This window comes from Amphiprion ocellaris, chromosome 1, assembly GCF_022539595.1.
Source record: "Amphiprion ocellaris isolate individual 3 ecotype Okinawa chromosome 1, ASM2253959v1, whole genome shotgun sequence".
NCBI lineage: Eukaryota > Metazoa > Chordata > Actinopteri > Pomacentridae > Amphiprion > Amphiprion ocellaris.
Genome location: NC_072766.1, coordinates 5,315,117 through 5,336,516, shown reverse-complemented (window position 1 = coordinate 5,336,516; position 21,400 = coordinate 5,315,117). Strand labels below are relative to the sequence as shown.

The 21,400-nt window shown below is 39.2% G+C and overlaps 2 protein-coding genes across 5 annotated transcripts in view; one reads left to right on the top strand and one right to left on the bottom strand.

The window, feature by feature from the left end:
- The window catches only part of LOC111564834 (protein TANC1-like), a 42,222-nt gene extending 36,418 nt beyond the window's left edge, over window positions 1-5,804 (top strand). Inside the window, exons 24-29 of the mRNA XM_023264660.3 lie at window positions 889-1,021; window positions 1,375-1,404; window positions 1,489-1,580; window positions 1,666-1,812; window positions 2,826-2,926; window positions 3,576-5,804. Coding sequence (XP_023120428.2) covers window positions 889-1,021; window positions 1,375-1,404; window positions 1,489-1,580; window positions 1,666-1,812; window positions 2,826-2,926; window positions 3,576-4,965 — 1,893 coding nt within the window. The 3' untranslated portion in view covers window positions 4,966-5,804. The remainder of the gene's footprint in view (window positions 1-888; window positions 1,022-1,374; window positions 1,405-1,488; window positions 1,581-1,665; window positions 1,813-2,825; window positions 2,927-3,575) is intronic.
- wdsub1 (WD repeat, sterile alpha motif and U-box domain containing 1) lies at window positions 5,611-20,169 on the bottom strand. 4 transcript variants are annotated; one of them, XR_002745819.3, is made up of 14 exons: window positions 20,010-20,169; window positions 17,952-18,363; window positions 16,499-16,686; window positions 14,134-14,220; window positions 13,329-13,422; window positions 12,334-12,367; window positions 12,176-12,216; window positions 9,907-10,013; window positions 9,764-9,781; window positions 9,393-9,419; window positions 8,862-9,041; window positions 7,439-7,573; window positions 7,089-7,314; window positions 5,611-6,109 (listed from the first exon to the last, which is right to left on the bottom strand). XR_002745819.3 is itself a non-coding variant. In XM_023264656.3 (13 exons), the coding sequence occupies exons 2-13, from the start codon at window positions 18,347-18,349 to the stop codon at window positions 7,163-7,165; spliced, it is 1,461 nt and encodes a 486-aa protein (XP_023120424.2). In that variant the 5' UTR covers window positions 18,350-18,363; window positions 20,010-20,169; the 3' UTR covers window positions 5,611-7,162. The 4 variants fall into 4 exon arrangements, 3 of the variants coding, with proteins under 3 accessions (XP_023120424.2, XP_054866583.1, XP_023120427.2); XM_023264656.3 differs by having other exon boundaries at window positions 5,611-7,314; XM_055010608.1 differs by lacking the exon at window positions 20,010-20,169 and adding an exon at window positions 18,952-18,974 and having other exon boundaries at window positions 5,611-7,314.
- Window positions 20,170-21,400: the final 1,231 nt, after the last annotated feature.

Here is a 21,400-nt window from a genome sequence, read left to right as displayed (position 1 = left end):
ACATTTCTATTAAAAGTAAAAAAAAAACTAATGTTTTTTATGTTCATTATGATCATTACTTTACAAATTCCATAATTATTTATTATGGAAACAATCACTTATTAATTAAAAAATGACTGGATATCACTAAAATGCCAACTAAATAACCCTCTGAATTTAATAACAACCACCTTCTAATTAGCTAAACAATAATAAAACGCGTTTATTCAAAAATTGTTTTCTTTTCATTAAGTTGAGATAATCATGACTGATATTTCTTTTTTGGCAATATATCAAATTTTATATGGAAAATAACAAATTTTATCTGTGTCCCAGAAATCACTTTCAACTCCATTACAAAAACACCTCTCAAAGAAGTGTGTTAATTCCAGATCACATGACCTGCTCCACATGATGTCATTTCCTCCTGAAGAAAAGACTGGCCAGACTCCAAGGCTTTCTGAGTTATTTAATGTAAAGTAGTGTGTGAGTCAAGTGTGGATTTATCTCATGTCAACAGTTTTACTACAGTAGCTTTATAAATAACTTTTAATTTCAGTTTTACTCAATTGTATATATAATATTTAGAAGAATCTTTCTGTAAAAATGCCGTGTGGTGTTTAGTTATAGGTGGCCATGTTGATTTTAGGCCTGAAAACAGCAAAAATGTCAACTATGTTATAAAAAGTCCCCCAATTATATATTGACCCAGTTAAAATTAACATATTAAGAACAACTTTCCAAAACCAGTGACATTAAGGAGCGGACGGCTTTATCAGTAATACTTGTTAATATGGTGAAGCATACAGCATTTAATCCGCTGCATTACTGAATAATCTTTTTTTTTTTTTTTTGCTCGAATCCTGCTTTTAAATATAAATATATTGTTATTATCCACTGCACGGCCAGGTGCATTGCCTGGTGGACCATGGAGCGGTGCTGGAGAGAGCAGACAACAACGGTAACAGAGGTTCAGACCGAGCAACCGGCTGCCAGAACCCGGCCCTGGTGGCGTCGCTGCTTAAGAAAGGATCCAAGATGGGTATAAACATCACTCTTACCATAACAGCAGTAAATCAGAAATCTAGGATTTTCTTCTTCAAAACCATTGAATATGCATCACAGTTAAACAGCTCCACAAATTACAATATAACCTCTAAAACAAGCGTAAAATTGAATCCACTACCAGAGTGTGTTCATATTTGTATCTGACACATCCAATCAATAAACACTCTGCTGGTATGGATAGATAGATCTTTTACATTTGCCTGCTTTACTGCCGTTCAGCATATTGTTACACTTTTCTGCAGCAGCTGCAGTTTCTCGTCCACCCCTCTAACTCCCTTTTCATTTCTCTCCTTCGATCTTCGGCTGCTCGCCTTCATCAACCAAAAGGCTACAGAACGGCCCCACATGATCGATCAGGTATGTGATTTATGCTTGATACAAAGCAAACAAAACGAGGTGAGACGGATAATATTAAGATAAGTATTTGCACCACTCCATCAGGTCACGCTACGTGGGCTATGGCTTCCTCCAAACCAGACATTCTCCTCATTTTGCTGCAGAAGCTCATGGAGGAAGGGAACATGCTCTACAAGGTATGATATGGTGAATGTTACAGAGTTCTTGAGGAAAAATGGAGTACTAGTCAAAACTTAACCCTCTTTCTGGTGTGTTTCTCAGAAAGGACGCATGAAGGAGGCCGGCCAGCGTTACCAATACGCCCTGAGGAAGCTGCCTCGTGAGGGGCAAGGAGAGGAGCTGAAAGGGCTCAAAGACCTGCGAGTCTCCCTCTATCTCAACCTTTCACGCTGCCGCAGGAAAACCAATGTAAGGCCCACAGCCGTATCAAACTGCTCATGCACTATTTAACATGGGCAGGTTTATTAGACACCTAGGGAATGGCATGAGGGCTGGCAAGGCAAGGTAGATGGCTCCTTAAGATATATAATTTATCTGTATCGACATAAAAAGATAACGTCAGCAGCGCTGGTGTAGCTCACTGTAAAAATATCTCCGCTTTTCAGATCTAATTTCACATCTCCCTGGTAAACAGAATGTACGTGTAAGACCTGGAAGCAGGTGGTGACATAATGAATAACTGCGTGCTGTTAGTGCAGAGATAGATGTGTGTGGCCCGAAGCCAGGTTTGGAACCCACCCTGGTGATGACAGACGTCCTAACAGACTGTGTAAAAATGCCATCCTTAGGGTCACTGTGGCCGATGAATAATGGAGCAGATAATGTGATGTGATAAGGTCACTCTCTCTGGCAGACCGAGTGCACTCTCTTTCTCTGTGTCTCTACAGGAGGTTATTTACAGTGGACGCACAAGTGGGCAGGCTAAATCCACATATTATAACAATGCAGGCAGTAAGGGCCAGCAGGGAGACTACATGATACCGTCATTAAACATTCAGCAGCAATGTTCGCAATCTCACTTTCAAGGCTGCCATTTTGACCTCACTCTCAAGGACGGAATCACAATGTGTTGGTGTCATTAAATATTCACCTGAGAGTGATGATGAGAGCAGTAAAAAAAAAAAAAAACCTGCAGGAAAACAAGCCTGTCTTTGTGTTCCTGGTCAATAAAAATGATTACAGCGTGAGCGCTGTTTCATTAAACCGGCTTCGATCTTCGCTTCCATATAATGAAAATGCAAACAAAGTCTGTTTTTATTGGACTCAAATTATTCCTGCAAAACAAACGCTCTCCCAGCTAGTCGCTTAACCACGCAGCTGATCACACACCGGGTTTATCTGTCAGTGTGCCGCATGTAATATTTAAATGGAAATACAAATAATGCATTTCAATATCTGCGCTTTTCTCTCCGAAAACACAGGATTTTGGCATAGCCGAGGAGTTCGCAACAAAAGCCCTGGAACTCAAACCGAGATCTTACGAGGCATATTATGCCAGAGCCCGGGCCAAAAGGAGTAGCAGGTACAACAGTATTAACCCTCCTGCAGGTCAAAATTGACCCGTTTTAAAGTTTGAAAATGTGGGGAAAAAAATATTTTCACAGTGAAACTTCTGATGTCCACATTTTCAACATTTTTGGGAAATATTTGAACATTTTTTGGTGGAAAAAAAGAAATGTTAAAAATGTTTCTTAAGAATATTCACAAAAAAAATTTTTTTGGTGAACGTTCATCAGAGAATATTAGAAATTTTACTGATATATATGGAATCACTTCAGATATTTTTAGGATTTTTTTTGGAAGATTTTTACTAACTTTTTGAAAATATTTACTAGAATTTTCTTGCCAAATTTGGAGGATTTTTTTTTTTTTTTAAATAAAACTTTTAAGGGAAACTTTTAAGGAATTATTAGAATTTTCTTCCTGGAGGTTTTGCAAATTTTCAAAAATTTGGGGAATTTTTTTTCTGAATTTTGGGATTTTTTCAGACAAGAAAACAATATTTTGTGGTGCCCGTAAATGAAGACAATGGGAGGGTTAAATTAAGTCTGTTCTCTGAAAGCATTTTGCTCAATGAGATGTAGTTCTTGCAAGAACCAGCAATGTGCTGGGATGCCATCGTGTATCAAGTATTTTTAAAGTTCCTTTGTTCGCTTCTGTGCCCTCCCCAGGCAGTTTGCTGCAGCGCTGGCAGACCTCCATGAAGCAGCACGACTCTGCCCGTCCAACCGGGAGATCCGGCGCCTGCTGGCACGAGTAGAGGAGGAATGCAAACATCATCAGAAGTTATCCAGCAGCAACAACACAGCGCAGGGTTACGGCAGGGACCCTCACACCCACCACCATCAAACCACGGAGGAAGAGGCGGACGTCTTTTCACAGGGAAGTCTCGAGAGGCAAATCCCAGCTGAGCAGGGCGACGCAGACAAGGACGAGGAGAAGGAGGAGGGGGACGAGGTGAGCCTGCAGTGTGGGAAAAGTCCAGACTTCTGGCCCCTGAATCCATATGCTCCTAACAGGACTCTCCCCGGAGGTGTGGCCTTTGGTTTAGGAGATCAGTCGCCTTGTTTCCCTCAAGAGGACTATGTACAGAACCAGGTGTTTGTGGATCTGCCTGAGCCTGTTCCTGCTATCCACAAGCAGACCCAGAACCAGGGCACCAGAACTCATCACCACTGCCACTCCCTCCAGTCAGGGAGCAGAGTTGGGGGCAGACCTCTCTCTCTGTGTGGCCCCTCTAGTCCTCTGCCAGGTAGACACATGTCCACCTCCCTGAGGCCTGCGGCAGTAATGGGTATTGACATCGGCCCGGGATCAGCCAACGAACACTCTGGGCACAGCCCCACTGAGCACTATCACCCCATGTCCCCCAACAGCTCCTCCCCACCTGGACCTCTTCAGATGTACCAGCCACGCTCCTCCAGTTTCTCCAGGGGCTCTGACAGACTCTCCACCCACTCGGTGGCTCTGGACGGCCTGGCTCTGGCTCTGGGGTCCGGTATGGAGGTCAGGAGGGAGGGTGGCGGAGGAGGAACAGCCGGCTCAAGGGGCTCCAGCTCCAGTCAGGCCTCCAGTGGGAACCTGTCAGATGGAGGCAGGCAGCAGCTACCAGACGCTCCGTGCCCCATCAAGAGCAGCGGCAGCTTCAAGACGAAGCCTGAGCTGAAGCCGCGGCCCTTCATGGGGGTCATGGACAAAGCAGTGCGAGTCCAGGGCCAGCAAAGTACCGGCCTGAGCCGACAGGGGCAGAGTGGAGGAGGAGGAGGAGGAGGAGGAGTCGGGGAGAGCTTCAGTATGTCGGTAATGGAGTTTCAAGGGCTGAACAATGAGTTCAAACGCGCTTCATTCCAGGAGCAGCTCTCTGCAAGTCAGACCAACAGCCAGCAGCAGAGCCGCGAGTTCGGAGACCGGCTCCACCAGCGAGAGGCCAGAGGCACGACGTCCTCCCAGCTACGCTTCCCCGACGGGAGGCACCGGCAGGCGAGCCTGACGAGAGACAACCCGGCTCTGCACATGGCTCCCATAAAACCCAAACGCTCATTTATAGAATCCAACGTGTGAAGATAGTTTATTAAAGCACAGATACAGGCTGTTCTCAACAAGCTATGTGGCACATAAGGTAGCAAGGGAGTCTGTGGTGAGAACAGCTCCCTTCCCTGAGCCTGTTTTGTAGATTTTATGCTGCTGCACTGCATTTACAATCTAGAACCAGTGTTCAACTCAGGCTACTATGCTTTTGCTTACATGTATACAGCTACACTAGTGTATTCAAGAAAACCAGACATACCTTAAGTAGGGATTAAAAAAAAATAAGTAGTATATGGTCTCAACTTTTAATTTATTATCTCAAACATAGAAGTCAGAGAAAGCTTTGTGCACGAATATACAAAACCTCACGCTATTAGTTGCAGGATATGACCATTTCTATTGTCAAGTGTCTTTTAAAAACATTTATATTTGTATGGTGTACACTATATTTGCAGATTATATATTTCCCTGTAAGTGGTTATCTGTCAGCATTACAGGCTTCAAAAGAAATTACTTTGTGTACTTGAGATTCTTTTTCTTGGTACATTTGATAAAAAAAAAAAAAAAGAGGCACTATACATGACATTGTTGGAAACTTCTTGTCACAATCTAACACTGAATTGATCGCTTCAATATTCACAGTATATGTTATTTATTTTTGCATAGCAGAGAAACATGTTCTTATGAAGTGTTTATTGATTTATTTGGACACAGAGAGAGCATTTACAGAGTGTAGGATAAAAAAAAACAACTTAAGAGACTTACTACATTGCTGTATGTCCATAGTCGTCACATACCCCTTTTCAGATTCATACTATGGTATACAGAATGTTGCCACAACATTACTGTGGTATAATAAAATATTAATGGAGGACTGCATTTCTACATCTATTTCTTTCACAGTATAACCCCTAAAATGTTGCTTTGGAGTGTAAAAGGTCTTTTCCTTTCACGGTACAACACAAGTTATTTAAGCAAGTCATTAAAATAAACTATTTGTATAAAACTGTGGACACTGCAGTTTCTGAATATTACAAAAAAATCTCTTCATTAATGTCATACACTTCAATATAAGCTGGATGTTTGTTCATATAGGGAAGTACACCATAAACTACCTTAGCCAAGCGCTATTCCCGTGGGGTTTGTAATGAGCAAGGTTCTGCAGTGTAAGGGCGATCTAAAAATAAAAAAACACACACATATAAAGATTACATACAGATGGTGCAAATAGTGTATTTAAATTTCAATTAAAGACACTGTATATTCTCTGTAATGTGATGTGGTTGTTAGTGCTGCTCATCCAACTGCAAATCAATCACCAAATCTGTTCTATGTAGTTCTCAGACTTCTACAGCTCACAGTTTTTTGGTTTAGTACTAAAACTTGCTTTTTAAAAAATGATAAACCGCATAGTTTAAGGTTCTTTGTTGATAAAAATTATATAAATAAAAATCACTACATAGCTTCTGCTACAAGCAATGGCAAGGTGATTATTAGAAAAGTTAAACCTGAACAAGGCCAAGTTATAAAACACTTATTCATGCATTTCAGACTTTAATTTGTTACACTATGAGCCTACAGCGTTGCCGACATTTTGTATTTTATGGATGTTTTCTGTCTAGCACTTGATTGATTGACTGTTGGAGAAAGTTGAACATTTAATCTATAGTCCTTCCTGTGGAGGCAGCAAACCAAACCAGCGCAGCGATCAAATAGTCGAAAACGTTACATCATGTGTCTTTTCTTAAACGTTTTTCCTCAACTTCGATGGAGAACGTCACGAGGTTGGGAAAAGGTGTTAGCAAAACTCCAGAAGGACTTAGGAAAAGGCAGTCACGGTGCTGAGAGAATCCAACGGCATTATCTCCTTTCAGTCCTGCAATTTCACTCAGTTAAAAGTCTACCAAAGCAACTACTGGACTGCAAACTTGAAGTGGCCAAAACTGGGACAACCATATCGCTCTTTTCTCACTCTGCTGTGTGTGTGAGCAGATAACTGATAAATAACCAATATGCTGGCCAGAAGAATATGTAAGATTATGCAAGTTTGTCTCTCTGCTCCCAAGAGTTTAAAAATTTCTTAATGCAGCTTTATAAGTGAGTGACATGAAACCCTCTCCGACGCCTGAAATGAAATGGAACAAAATCAAACACACCTGAACCTGAAATGATGTGTATCCTCTTTCTATTTACATTGGGTGAGACGCTGGGAGCAGAGGTCTTTGGGACGCTAGCGGCTGGTCTTCCAGCGGCCGATGGCCATCTTCAGGGTGTGGTTAGGGGTGAGCAGAGTCGTCAGTAAGGGGAGGTTGGTCATGGGGCTGGAGCGGTTCTTGGTGTTGATCCAGCTCTCAATAGCCTGTCTTTCATAGGAGTAGCCATCTATTGGGAGAAGCGAAACAAATACAGGCACTGAAGAAACAGCAAATCTAACCTGCTTTTTATTTTTTAATTTTACCCAAATATGTAAATTGTATGGCGTGGAAATGTTCAGATGTGAGCCTACCTGCAGCAGTAACCGGTTCCCTCATCAGCTCTCTGGTGATTGGACACAGGAACTCATCGGGAATGCCTGAACACACTGAATCATTCTTTATTTCCTCCACTTTCCTCAGGAGTTTACAGCGGAGGCCTACTGACTCTACACACACATAAGAAAAGGCAAGAGAATCAGTCAGTGTGCCAGAGGAAAATACAGAACATTCAACACTTCATGTACTTTTATTCAAAAAAACAGATACAGGAGAGTCAAGTGGAACAAACTGAGCTCACGACAGCTGAACATGTGTAATAATATCAATATCAAGGTTCTGAGCATTTGTCATTCCTGTGTTTAGCACTTGTCACTCTTGGACGGCAAATGTGAGCGTGGGTGAGAGTGAGCATGACCATGTCTGCTCACTGTCTGTTCAGTTCAAAGCTAAATGTGAAGATGGCATGCCAGTGCATTTTGATGCTGCTTTGAAACCCGGAGAAATGAAAGTTTAAAAAAAAAAAACAAAGGATTCTCATAAAACAGGCAGCGAACTACAGTTGAACACAAAATGCTTTGTAGAGTCCTTGTAAAACTTGCTGGTATATTCTATTTATTATGCCGCCTCCTTAGAAGGAAAGCACACTTATTGATTTCACTCCCACCTTAGAAAAATATTCTCTGTCTGTCATAGCAGTAGATAAAACACGTTGCTACAGAGTACTGTTCTCCAAGTTAGTTCGGCTAAAAAGGTGGGATTCGTGCTGCGTTGCTAAAAACGGAACAATGTGAGCACAAGCTGTCACAGCACTGGGGCTGTGTAAACTGAGGGCTGATTGACAGCGACTGTGGGATGGAAATGACGGCATGGCAATACAACAAACATTTGCTGACAACTACGTGACGAATACTCGCCTAGTTGGTAGACTGACATCAACAACATAACACTCCTACTTCAGCTGAACGGTTTCACTTTATGCAGAAAAAGCCCCAAACATGCCCAAAGTCTGACCAACGAAAAAAGAAAAAAAAAAAAAGTTCAGACAGACTTGGAAATAACCAAGACGGCTTAATGATATTAGGTGTAAATCCACTTTATACCTTATGGGAAATTCAGTTTTGAGGATTGGGTTATGTAACTGATGAAGAGCTCCAGATTAAAGTCAGAACTGCTGAGTGCTTTTGCAGTGCAGCCTATTATTATGTAATCTTACTGAGTAAAGCCCCCATCAACATTTATTCCTTCACCCTTACTTTAATTGAATGTGCCGCCTTTTATCCATGTAAATAGGTACAAAAATCCTAATCCACACACGTCCACGTTTATTCTCACTAGAGACCAGACGCGTAATACCCATAAGACTGGGTTTATTTTCTTCCATTTAGGATCGGAGGAGACGGAGTGAAGAAGTGGCGTTGCACTCGCCGAGCAGTGTGTGATGTTTGTCTTCCTCACCTATGTGCAGCTCTGACGCCAGCGTTTCCTTGGTGAGACCGAGCAGCTCCGTCCCATCTATGTTGTTGGCCTTGAATTTGCCCACCAATCCCCCGAGGCCTTCCTCCGCCAACCACTCTGACACGTCGTCCTCCGACCAATCACTGACCAGCAGCTTCGATCGGCCTGCCGAGGCTCTCCCTGAGAGGGAGAGTCGAAGCGAGACAGTCAGTCCTTGACAGCCGCGGCACCTTTTGAAAAATGGCCAGATATTCTCCGTGCAAGACGATCCTGGAATCCTGCTGACTAATTATTGATCAGGAGGCCACGGCTTGCATAGTGATAGAAATAAAATGTCTGGAGGTTTCATCAACGTATTCATTCACACAACATGCTTTCCAGACAGAAACACCAGTTTTTGGCACCTGCTGGTAAACAGATTCCTACTTATGACAAACTTACTTCACCAGTTGTGTCATTTACTGATTTTTACTTTTAAAGACACTCCAGCGTAATGCACAAAGCAGACAGGCATATTTTCTTTCTTCCTACCTTCTCTTGATGTCTGAGCAGATTCCACTGAAACAAACACAAAAAAGTGAGTGTAAACAAGGGATAATGCGATGTCGTCTTTAAGCAAACTTGAGGCTGAAGAGTAATTAAAGAAAAGAGAGCACTCTTGTACACAACACCTGTGTCCTTCACCACAAGATGAAGCTAGTTTAACACATGACACCTCAACACAACAGCCGTATTCCAAAGAGCGCATGCATGAAGCAGTGCCAAGATTTTCTGATTTACAGAGCTGGCAAACAGAGTGAAGACATAATCAATAAAACCTGGATTGTGACTGCTGAGTCCTATTTGCTGTTGATGAATATCTATGATAAGATTTAAGATAAAGAAGATAAAAAGAAACAAACCAGGGAGCGACTTCCCGCCTTTCCGTTGAACACAAGGTGCATCGAAGGAGGCAGACACCAAAATAGATTACAGCAATTACATGTAATTAATCATCATAATATAGATGTTACTCATTTGGAGTGACACATGTGCTTGTGCCCACCGTTCTCTCTGCATCCGTCCTCCAGCTTCCAGATGTTTACAGTCTTATCCATAGATCCTGTAGCAATTAGCGGTGACGTTGGAGAGAAGGAACATGCTGTCACGTACCTGCAGGAGAGGACAATCGACTGAATGCCGTTTCTCTTAACAATGAGATGTCATTTTCTCTGTATAATAACACAAAAAAATGACTGAAAAGGACATTTTTCAAAGTAGCTTAATCAATCGTTCGAAATGTATTAGAGGTGGAAAAAATTTAAGACCTCTTTTATTTAAAAAAAAAAAAAAAAAAAGCACATAACACCAAATCTGTGAAAGTAACTTGCAAGAAGCAACTTTGAATAACTGTGATTCTGTGAGTGGTTGTGAAGCAGAATCTGAAGCTAAAAGTCCCAGATTTTTGTCATTCTAAGCAGCTGTAAACGCCCCGCACTAAGATCTGAGGCTGCACTTCAGCTCGTACAGGGTTAAAAGGTGGGCATCGTGGCTCGATACCAGACCTAAATAAGTAGCAGTGATGGAAATGTCTCCATCAGAGGGCCAATTCAGCGATGGCTTACCACGTCAAAGGCTGCACTAAGATCTAAATAAGGATTAAGATCAAATTTTCAGTTGATTCAAGAAAGTCAAGGCAACGTTAATGAGGACAATCTCTCTAAAACCTAAGCTGGATTGCTGAGAAATGTTGATCCACAAAAGCCAGTTGGTTTCCCACAATGCTTCTAACAACGAGAAGAATTGAGAGAAAGGCACGCGCTAATCCGACATCAAGACATTCAGTGTTACGTTAACAGTTTGTCTAAAGTCAAATGAGTTTCCTGGAGGCATTTTGTCAAGTGTTTAAAAGAAAGAGGGGGGAAAGAAGCGATTTACTTTTTCACCGTTTACCCACTTTTCCTCAACTCGCCTCGTTTGCTTCCACTTCAGTTCGGGATTTTCCAAAGTGACTTTGATTTGCCCACTGAAAGGAGATTGCTGCCTTTCAAACACAGGTGGCTGGATGGACGTATAAATAGCTCGCAAGTGTGATCATTCATCTGTGGCTTTTATGCATGTTTGTATGCGTGGGGGGGAGAGATGTAGTGAGAGTGGTCCTACCTTTTTCTAAAAAAAATGCAAAAATCACTTTTGGGGACCACAGTCAAACAAAATCAATCATTTAAATTTACTCCACGTCTTATGTAAGTGATGGTATCAGTAACTAAAAAAAAAAGTCTGTAAATCTCAGTTTGATGTCTTATTTATCATGTCCAGTAAGTAAAATACTTGCAAAATATGCCACAAACACCTGAGTTAGTCACAAAAATATGGTCATTTAAAGATTGAATGTGTTTGTTAATGGAAAAGCTTCAACCAGATGCCAGAGAAGTTGTGTGAAAGACTTCTTTCAGGAATTCTGCAAAAAGCAATGGAGTATAAACAAGAGTAGGCAAAATGAAGTATATCTTTGCATTATAAACATGTCAGAATACTTCTGTTTACAATGACATCGAGACTATTAGTCATTTTCAGTGTTTTAACAGAAAAACTAATTCTGACAAAATAAATTTCTTGAGGATCTCCTGTGACTGTGACACATTAAAATATGACTTCTTGTTCTTTTAAACCACTGCATGTCAATACAACTGTATGGCCAAGTGTTATGGACTTGGAAAGTTCCCAGCCTGGCTCTCAGATCAGGATCAATCTGCAGCACCTGTGAGGTTGAGCTCGGCTGTGTGCTGTTGCCAATCAGCTGGGAGGAGATATAAGGAGGCATCACCCAACTGCTGGGTTGGTTGTAGGAAGGTGACCTGGAAGGTTCGACACCATCAGTCTTCTGGAAACCTGAGCATCTTTGTGTCGTGTCGGTGCACAGAACCCAGCACTTCCTTGCCTTTGTTTTGGGGAATGTTTTACTTTTAAGGGGTCTTAGTTTTTGTTTGTTCTACCACCTTTGGTAGGTTTAGTGGGGGATAGTGGTATTTAACACTATCCTCTTTCAGACCACAGATCCCCGTTTTCTGTTTGTGCAGTTTTTGTTAGTTTCACCCATAAAAAACCTTGGTTCCTTTAGCTCGTCTGAGACAAGAGGGGGTGAAACGTAACACAAGATACAAATATGTAAAAAGGCATTAAGTGATATAATATGACCTCAAATAACCACTAACAGCTCACAAAATATTCTGCCTGGCAAGTTAAGAGAAACTAATGTTCTTAAAGTCATGCTTACAATCAGTGAGAACAGGCAGTAACAAAATTTCAGCGCTTAAGCACAACTGAATATTTACCTCTCGTGCTGGCTCAGGGTGTAAAGCAAAACCGCATTTTTCTGCAGACAAAGTGTAACACAAAAACACAATGTGAGCTCTTTGTATTGAATGAACAAACTCAGGCAAAGTGTAATACAGTTCAGTAAATCAAGAAAAAATGACGATGAGGTACTTACAGCATCATAGATTATCACAGTTTTGTCCACAGACCTAAAGGAAATAAAACATTTAATTATGTACAGTCTGTGCAAGCAATGATTTAGTGACCCAGCTCTGTGATACAGTACAGTGTGTTCAAATCCACATTCACTCGCTGAGGAATAAATAACCCATGTCGCCCCCAAGTGGTGAAACTGCAATACTGCACTGTTATATTTGTGCAGAGGGTGGCCTACTTAAACATCCAGGCAAACAAATAATCTATATTTCATATCAATCTCTTGATACTCAATAGATCAAGACAAGGAGACCGATCTATTTAAGATCAAGAGAATGATGTAAAATGCAGATTTAGTGTTTGAGTGGAATGAGGATGGTTAGAAATCTTTTAAACAAGTCAGTTAAAGGAACACACAGTTAGCCATGCCAAATAAAAATGTTGTATAACTTTTATGGCTGCTCACTTGATCCAGAGGCGTTTTATTTTCAGCAATCTGTTCATTTATCCAACTGCTGTGGTCACAATTTCACTCCCCAAAAACTCCATATTGCCGTGCAATCGCACACAAAAGGCAAAAGGAGAATAAATTGTCAGTGGGATTGATGATCTATTTCAAGCAAATTTCAAGTCTGTACAAGTTGATTTTTTTATAAAATGGCATAGACGGCAGACAATGGCTACCTGTGAAGCAGAAAATCAATGTAAAAGCCTAAGGTATGCTTCGGAAATGTCAGGTGGAAGCTAAAATATGCAAAATCACTAGTATGCTTTCTTTGTTTTTCTGTTTAAAGATTATACTTTTGGCATTTTCATCTTTATAAAATAGTAACGGTTGAGAGAGACAGGACATGTGGGGAAAGAGAGCAGGTGAATGATGTGCAGCGCAGCTCTGAGCAGGGAATCGAACCGAGGACTCATTTAGTTGAAGGTATTTGTGTAAATGTGATATTCACCCAGACCACTCAGCTTTCAGATTGTCGTATTAAGCTTTTTTAAAACTTGAAATCGTACCCAGACACAAGCAGCTGCCCGTCTGAGGAGTACGCACAGGAGAGAACCGGAGCCGAGTGGTCAGATAATGTGTGCAGGAGCTGCATCCTGTAGGCTGCATGAGAGAACAACAGCAGCAGTTATAGACACAGAACAGTCAAATATTATCACCAGCAACACATACAGCAGGTCGGAGTGTTTCAGGATGTAGGTTGCACCCTCTTGTCAGTCACACTGATTAAAATCCTCAAAAAAAAAGTGGACAAATGTTTCTCAAATTAGACAGTTTAAAGAAAAAAAACAATAAGGTTGAATTAAGCAAAGTAAGAACATTTAATCGTTACGTTTGTGCACAAATACAAGCACTTAATAGCATGAAAAACAGAAAACAGAGCTTTCACAGCTGCGACTATGGATTACTTAAATTGTGTTTATCTGGCAGCATCAGTGGTTTGTCTTGATGCTGATTTATTACAAATAAAGCACTGTGCCTCTGAGGAAACTGCATACATCAATATTCAGCCTCAGACTTGTCTGTAGTCTACATCAAAGTACGTGAAGAGTGAAGTTTGTCCAACACAGAGCTGTGAGTCTGGTTAAACACAGATTACGCTACACTGCATATCAACCGCAATATAATAGTCAAATTCTGCCTGACACAGTGGCACTTTGACAGCTGTTAAGTATACATGAAGTCTGCAACACAGGAACAGCTGACATGAGGCTGGTTTACAATCATAGCTGATCTTCATATGAGCTAGTAAAAATGACAGAATGTAGGATCATATATAAGACGGAGAGAGATCTAAGAACATGCTAGGTTTACCTCCAGAGCTGAACTTGTTGATGGCCCATATCTTCAGGTGACTGTCTTGTCCACAGGATGCCAGACGAAACTGTACCACTTGACCACCTAAAACAAAACAAACGCACCCAGGCTGTTCTCAGTCTTTCACAAAAACCCGTGAGCCTTTATTCAACAGGTAGATTTCACGGTTTAAACTCCACGCAGAGCAGCAGTCGTGGTCCAGCTACCTGTCATTGAACAACACTAATGATAACATTGCTGTCATGCTACTGCTGTAATCTTCTATGAGGGATGACAGGCATATTGGTTCATGAATGTGACTGGCTACACCTTCCATGTAAATTCCAGCTGATATCTATTACAACACATTTAATATTTGCCCTCCACCTCTGTGAGGGACCAAAACTAACTGGACAAATTGGCTGCTCAGCTGTTCCATGGCCAGATGTGTTATTCCCTCATTATTTCATTTACAAGGCACAGATGAAAGACCTAGAGTTTGTTTAGTTTATGTCCTGTTTATTTTAGATGTTCTCTCTTGTTTTATTTTCTTTTAGTTGCATGGTTCCTTGGTGTGATGTCGTCTCTCTAGTTTTTAAATTCTGACTTTTTTATTTTAAATTTCTACCTTTAACCCTCAATCTTATTTTCTAATTTTTAAAACTGGCTAGTTCCTTTGTTTGTTGTGATTGCTAACCTAGCTAAGTATTCATTTAATTTATGATCATTTTTACTATTTATTTTTATTGACTGCTCTGACTCATCTCCTTTATCTTGACTGATTGTGTTGCATGTTTTAACTGTCAAAGCACTTTGTGAACGCTGTACTTAAGGGTGCTACATAAATAAAGTTATTATTATTGTTGCTATTATAGAGTTTATTTAAAGTGTGGTATTTGTGTTTGGACTCTGGTGAGGTCAGCTCTCAATATGAAGTCCAAAGAGCCGTCACTGTCAGTGAAGAAAGCCATCATCACCTGATTTGTTTGGAAATACCTTCAAATTAAAAGCTGAAAATCATACACTGTTAAGCCCCAGCATTAAAACTACCTGCGTAATAGACAGGCTGTAGACACAGGAACTCTGGGGGTGTCTAGTTGTGTCTGGCAGTGGATCTCTGAGCTGCAGTCTGGGGCCTCAATAGATCAGGTCTGTTCCAGTACATCCCACGGATGCTCAATCAGGTTGAGATCTGGGGAGTATGAAGGCCAGGTCAACGCCTCGGGCTGTTTGCCATTTGGTTTGGTGGGTTGTGAGTGTCAAAGTAACATCCACATGAATGCCAAGACACAAGGTTTCCCAGCAGAACGCTGCATCTGGGATGATTAATGTGATTCACTTCAGCTGACAGTGGTTTGGAATTTGTGGCTGATCAGTTTAAGCTGCCAACCGGCTGTAGCTCTACTAATGTATTCAGAACAACTAGAAGATCATGATAAAGTTTGACATTTCTCATAATTTAAAGTGAAAATGTTATATATTCTACAATCACTTAAAATAAAATGTTTAAAGCATTTCTTAAATTTTAAAAATGTCTCAAAATAATAGTGAATTATAATTAAAACAGTATATTAGTACAATTAGCTTAATACTTGCATTTTATTCAAACAAATTTAATTTCCAGTAAATTACTGGCCAAAATTCAATAAAAACAGTAAAATGTTACAAGCATTTTTTTATTCCAATTTTGATTATTATAACCTACAGCTCAAAGAAGTTTAAAAACATGCCTCGAATAATTATTATATTAGTAAATTACAGTTAATATAGTGCACCAGTAGAGTTGACTATTTTTTCATTATAATTAATTATTTGCATTTTATTCAGACTAATTCAATTTCCAATAAATTAATGGCCAAAATGTAATAACATATCTCGTATTTACCGTAACTTAAAGTTTTGATATTAAAATGAACTGCTCAGTAAAATGTTTCAGGCATTTTTCTATTTTAATTTTGATAATTATGTCCTACAGGTTAAGAGTTTTTTGTTTTTTTTTAAAGCATACTTTAAAATATTATTTTTTTATATATATATATATATATATATATATATATATATATATATATATATATATATATATATATATATATATATATATATATATATATATATACTATTTTTAATTATAGTTTAATAAATGCATTTCATTCAGACTAATTTAATTTCTAGTAAATGTCTGGTCATTTTGTAATAATGTTTCCTATATTTACTGTAACTTTCATATTTGATAATAAAATTCATTATCCAGCTGTAAAACTAACATCCAGATTTGACAAATATCTCATTTTAATTGTATTCCTGCTCTAAGATGCTGCCAGAAACACCTGACTAAGCTGTGTGCTACAGAAAAGTTGACAAATGCACAGTAATGGGGTCTCACCGCTGAGGATGGCAGGAGCGAAGGTGCAGCAGGAGACCCCCAGGTCGTGGGCGTTCTTCTCTGCATGGAGCTGGTTCATGTTAAGGTCCCAGAGACGCAGGTCTCCGTAGGTGGAGCCGGTCATGAACACCTGACTGCAGGGGCTGAAGGAGCAGGCTACCATGGTGGTGTCACTCACTGCCCCCGTCCTTCAAAGACACAACCCACAGCAGCTGCGTGAACAACTCAGTTTAGATCAGCTTTACTGTGATTGTTCAAGTATAATAAAACATGAAGGGTCCATATATAATTGAGGGATTTTTGAAGTCCATCTTGCATACTTTTTTATTAAAAGTTAATCATGTTGATCATTGTCTTTACAAATTCCATAATTATTTATTATGGAAACAATCACTTGTTAATAAAAAAATGGCTGGATATCACTAAAATGTCAATTAAATAACCATCACAATTTAATAACAACCACCTTCTAATTAGCTAAACAACAATAAAATGAGCTTATTCAAAAATAATTTTGATTGTGTTCTTTTTATCAAGTTGAGATAATCATGACAGATTTTTTTTTTTGGCAATATATCACATTTTATATGGAAAATAACAAATTGTATCTGTGTCTGAGAAATCACTTTCAACTAAGTTACTCATTGCAAAAACATCTGTCAAGGAAGTGTGTTAATTCCAGATCACATGACCTGCTCCACATGATGTCATTTCCTCCTAAAGAAAAGACTGGCAAGACTCCAAGGCTTTCTGAGTTATTTAATATAAAGTAGTGTGGATTTATGGCATGTCAACAGGTTTACTACAATATCTTTATAACTTTCAATTTCAATTTTCCTCAATTGTATATATAATATTTAGAAGAATCTTTCTGTAAAAATGCTATGTGGTGTTTAGTTATAGGCAACCATGTTGATTTTAGGCCTGAAAACAGCAAAAATGTTGACTATGATACCTGTCAGCTATATTACAAAAAGTCCTGCAATTATATATTGACCCTGAAACTAGATGCTGACAGGACAGTGCAAATATTATGTCATGCAACTGCAAACAATCGTGTAAGGAGAACTGGTTGGACTGATATTTCAGCATGTTCCTACTATAATATAAATTGAGTGATAGATAACATGAAGCTCAGTTTCTCATTTATTCAATGGATTAATTAGTCTATAAAATGTCAAAAAGAGTGAAAAATGCACACCAAAATTTCTTCAGATCCAAGGAAATGTCTTCAAATTACCTGTTTTTTCATACCAACAGTGAAGAAACTGAAACTCAACAAAATTCAAACATGTTTGTGCAGAAGACTACATAGATACTAAGCCTTTTAACCAGTAGTTCTTCAGTTAATCTGCCAGTTATTTTCTCACTTAAAAAATACCTTTCTCTAACTTTATCTCTTGATTAAATATTCCACGAATCAGCTTTAGTGTGATGTAATCCACAGCTTTACCTGCGCAGCTGTTTGGAAGGGAAATCCCAGAGAGCCAAAGTGCCGTCAGATGCACCAGAAACCAGGTGGACAGAGTCAGGAGAGAGTGCACAGATCCTGACGGGGCTGCGACCGGGATGCTCCAGGACGGCCTCGATCTCGCCCGTGACCATGGACCAGACCACCGTGGTCGCATCCGTGGAGCACGAGGTGAGGAACTGTCCGCAGGAACTGAAGCAGCAGCAGTGGATGCTGTAGCCGTGTCCTGACAGCGGCGAGAAAGGCAGCTCTGAGAAGTTGTCGGCATTGTAAATCCTGAGCGTTTTGTCGCCCGAACATGTGGCTAACAGCTGTCCTGAGAAGGCACACCAGTTGACATCGTCTTGATGGTGTTGCAAAGTGCAGACTAGAGATGCCATGTGGAGAGCCGGTCCTAAATGACACATAGATGGAAAAATAAAATTAATATACAAATGAAAAATGATTTACAGAAATCCAAATACCCTGAACCCAGCAGCAGGTTAACTAAGACTCCAATATTCTCTTAATCACCCCTCAGTTACTGTTCATTCACAGGGCCTTAAAGTAAAAGCTAAATCATAATAATGCTGATTAAAATACGATTGTAGAACTGAAACTAGAATTTAACAGATAAAACTACCAATTAATTGAGAGTAGCCCTATTATGTGAGCTGGTTTCCCAGAGTCATTTTTAGATAATCAATGTTTCAATGGTTTTGTTGGCCAGAAAGTTGTAAATTAATCCAAGCCCACAAGAATTTACCACCAATCCCAGAGTTTTATGAGTACTATTTTTTTCTTCAAGCCCACAAACACAATGATTTATGGGTAAAATTCAGGATACTGTGTTTGGAAACCAGGAAATGCAGCGATCTCTGGGGTCACTCTTTACCACTTATCAGAACATACGAAGTCTTTGGAGCTGTTTAATTTTGCAAAGTGAATCTTAAATTTGAAAAAGAGCAAAAATAAATGGGCTAAAACATACAAAAAAAATCACCTGTAATGCTGTTGGTGCTTCTTTTATCTACATCGGAAGAAAAAATCTGGTTAATCTAAAGATGCTTTTGGGAAAACCAGCTGCTGACAATATGGACAATACAGGTTCAGCTACTGTACATGTACAAATCACACACTGATGCTACATATAAGACCCACTATTCAGAAGCAAAACTATCCTCTTTTGTCACAAAAACACCAGCCAGAAATATTTTATTCAAGTCGTGAACCTGAAAAAGCAAAGTATTCTTCCTCTAATTGTAGTCCTGATCTTTGAACAAGAGCTGTTCATAAGTCGTTTGGGACAAATCCAAGTCCAAAGAATGTTCTGAAATACACATTTCAAGTCATGATTCCAGTCCTCCTCGGTTTAGTCTGCCTGGTCTTTCTGTCAGGACTTTGTGAAGCAACAGCCGAATGGATTATCTTCCACTATTCCTGTTGTGCAGGATAAACAAACTAATTATCAGACCTAATGATCGGTTCCTGGCAATCTGTTGGACTTTAATGTTGAGAATTAAATTAAAACATTAGAGACAAGTGGGAAAGAGAGATCATACCAATCAATTGTTCTGTCTCCACTGAATTTTTAAAGAAACCTAAAAGTATACATTTTTGCTTGCTTTTGATTGCTCTCACTGGTCTGAATATTTTAGTTTTTAATAGAACTGATCTTAGAAGTTGTAATGCTGTTTGTTTTTACAATGAAGTATTTTATATGAACTGATTTTACACGTTATGCTGCTTTCTATCTTGCTTTTAGGGCATACTTTTGCCGCTGCCAGTCTTACAACATGCACAGTCAACTAAGTTTGCTTATTATTTATTATCTGTAGCTTAAAGTGTAACATTAGAGTTTACAGACGGCTCAAAAGGTCACACAGTTGTCCTTGTATTTGCTCTTAAATCTGTGCTCACCTCATTATCAAAGCTGGGCTAAAACAGTATTTTTTAAAAAGCAACAGGGCGAAGAGATGCTTTAGCTAAGGCTCGAGCTAACGGTGCGTCTGAGTCAAGAAGCAACTTTATATTTCGTGTCAAATACCAAATATTTCTCACCAGCGAGAAACAAACTGTCTGAAAACGGTCCAACAAGCGAACCCAGGCGGCAAATAATGACAAATGTGGCTGTAATGTCAGCTACATCCAACTAGAGCAGCGGCTAACTTCACCACCGAGAGTCGTGCTGTCCGTTAACGTTAGAGTTGTTTACTTCCTCATCGGTCAGCTGACCATGACGTAATGACGTCAAAACAATCTCCTCTATTAAAAACGTATGTCCGAAAATAATGATAATAATGATAATGATAATATGTACAATAATGATATATACTTTAACTAGCTTTATTATGTACAATATTCTGTAATTCCGCTTCTTATAAATAAGTGAAATGATTTACAAAAAAAATTATTACACTTTTGCCTGCAAATATTGTATTTACTCATTTATTTTTGACCTGCATGTGTCTGCTTGTAAATGTGATTATTTCATATCTTAAAGTGCTTAAGTATTTTCTATTTATTTATTTATTCAATCATTCTGTTCATTCTGCTTTATATTTCTCAACAACAACAGTTAGAAGCTGATCATTTTTTCAGGTTAACACAGATACAGACAATGGTCAAAAAACAACACATGATCAGTGTATAACTGTCACATATGGCACCATAATGTACAGAAGTACATTTTATCTTTGAAAAATATATGTTCTGTATAATATTTCTGTTGTTTGCTTATTGAAGTTTAAATAAATGTGAAAAAGTAGCTTCTTTAACAGTTTACTCGCATTTAAGCTGAAAAAACTGATGTCGTTTGATTTTTGCATTAATATACATTGCATTTGCCAATGCTGCCACATACAGCACATTTCATATTTTATTTTTTTTTTTTTTGTTTGTTTAAGGCTGTCATTATCATTCATAATTGAAGACTTCCTCCGAGGATTCATTCAGTGCATCGATGACAGTACCAAAAGCATATATTCAGACTTCTGGGGTTTCATAGGCCTCTTTCAGTCATGCCAACCTTTATATTAATCTAACAGCAGCTGAACCTGTTGGCTTCGTGTCTGTCACTTCACTATAAAAGCTGCAATCTTCTGCACCATTATTGTTAGATCACAGAGCACAAAAGACAGTCTGACTGCAAAAGTCACCTTTCCTCTTCACGTTGCAAAACAATTAGGCCACAAACTGAAAAAAAACATGAAAAACAAAACTTAACCCTCCTGTTGTCTTCATTTACAGGCACCAAAAATATTGTTTCCTTGTCTAAAAAAAAATCCAAAAATTCAGCAAAAAAATTCCCAAATTTCAGAAAATTTGCAAAACCTTTAGGAAGATAATTCCAATAATTCCTTAAAAGTTTCCCTTAATTTTTTTTTTTTTAAATCCCCCAAATTTGGCAAGAAAATTCTTTTATTTTTTTAAAAATGAGTAAAAATCTTCCA

Excerpts from the sequence above, each read along its gene's own strand:
- wdsub1 (XM_023264656.3), bottom strand. The coding sequence starts at position 18,349 with ATGGCATCTCTAGTCTGCACTTTGCAACACCATCAAGACGATGTCAAC. Across the intron at positions 12,368-13,328 it reads GGGCAGCTGCTTGTGTCTGG|GTCTGTGGACAAAACTGTGA; the intron begins GTACGATTTCAA and ends TATTTCCTTTAG. Across the intron at positions 9,042-9,392 it reads TGCTCAGACATCAAGAGAAG|GGAGAGCCTCGGCAGGCCGA; the intron begins GTAGGAAGAAAG and ends TCTCCCTCTCAG.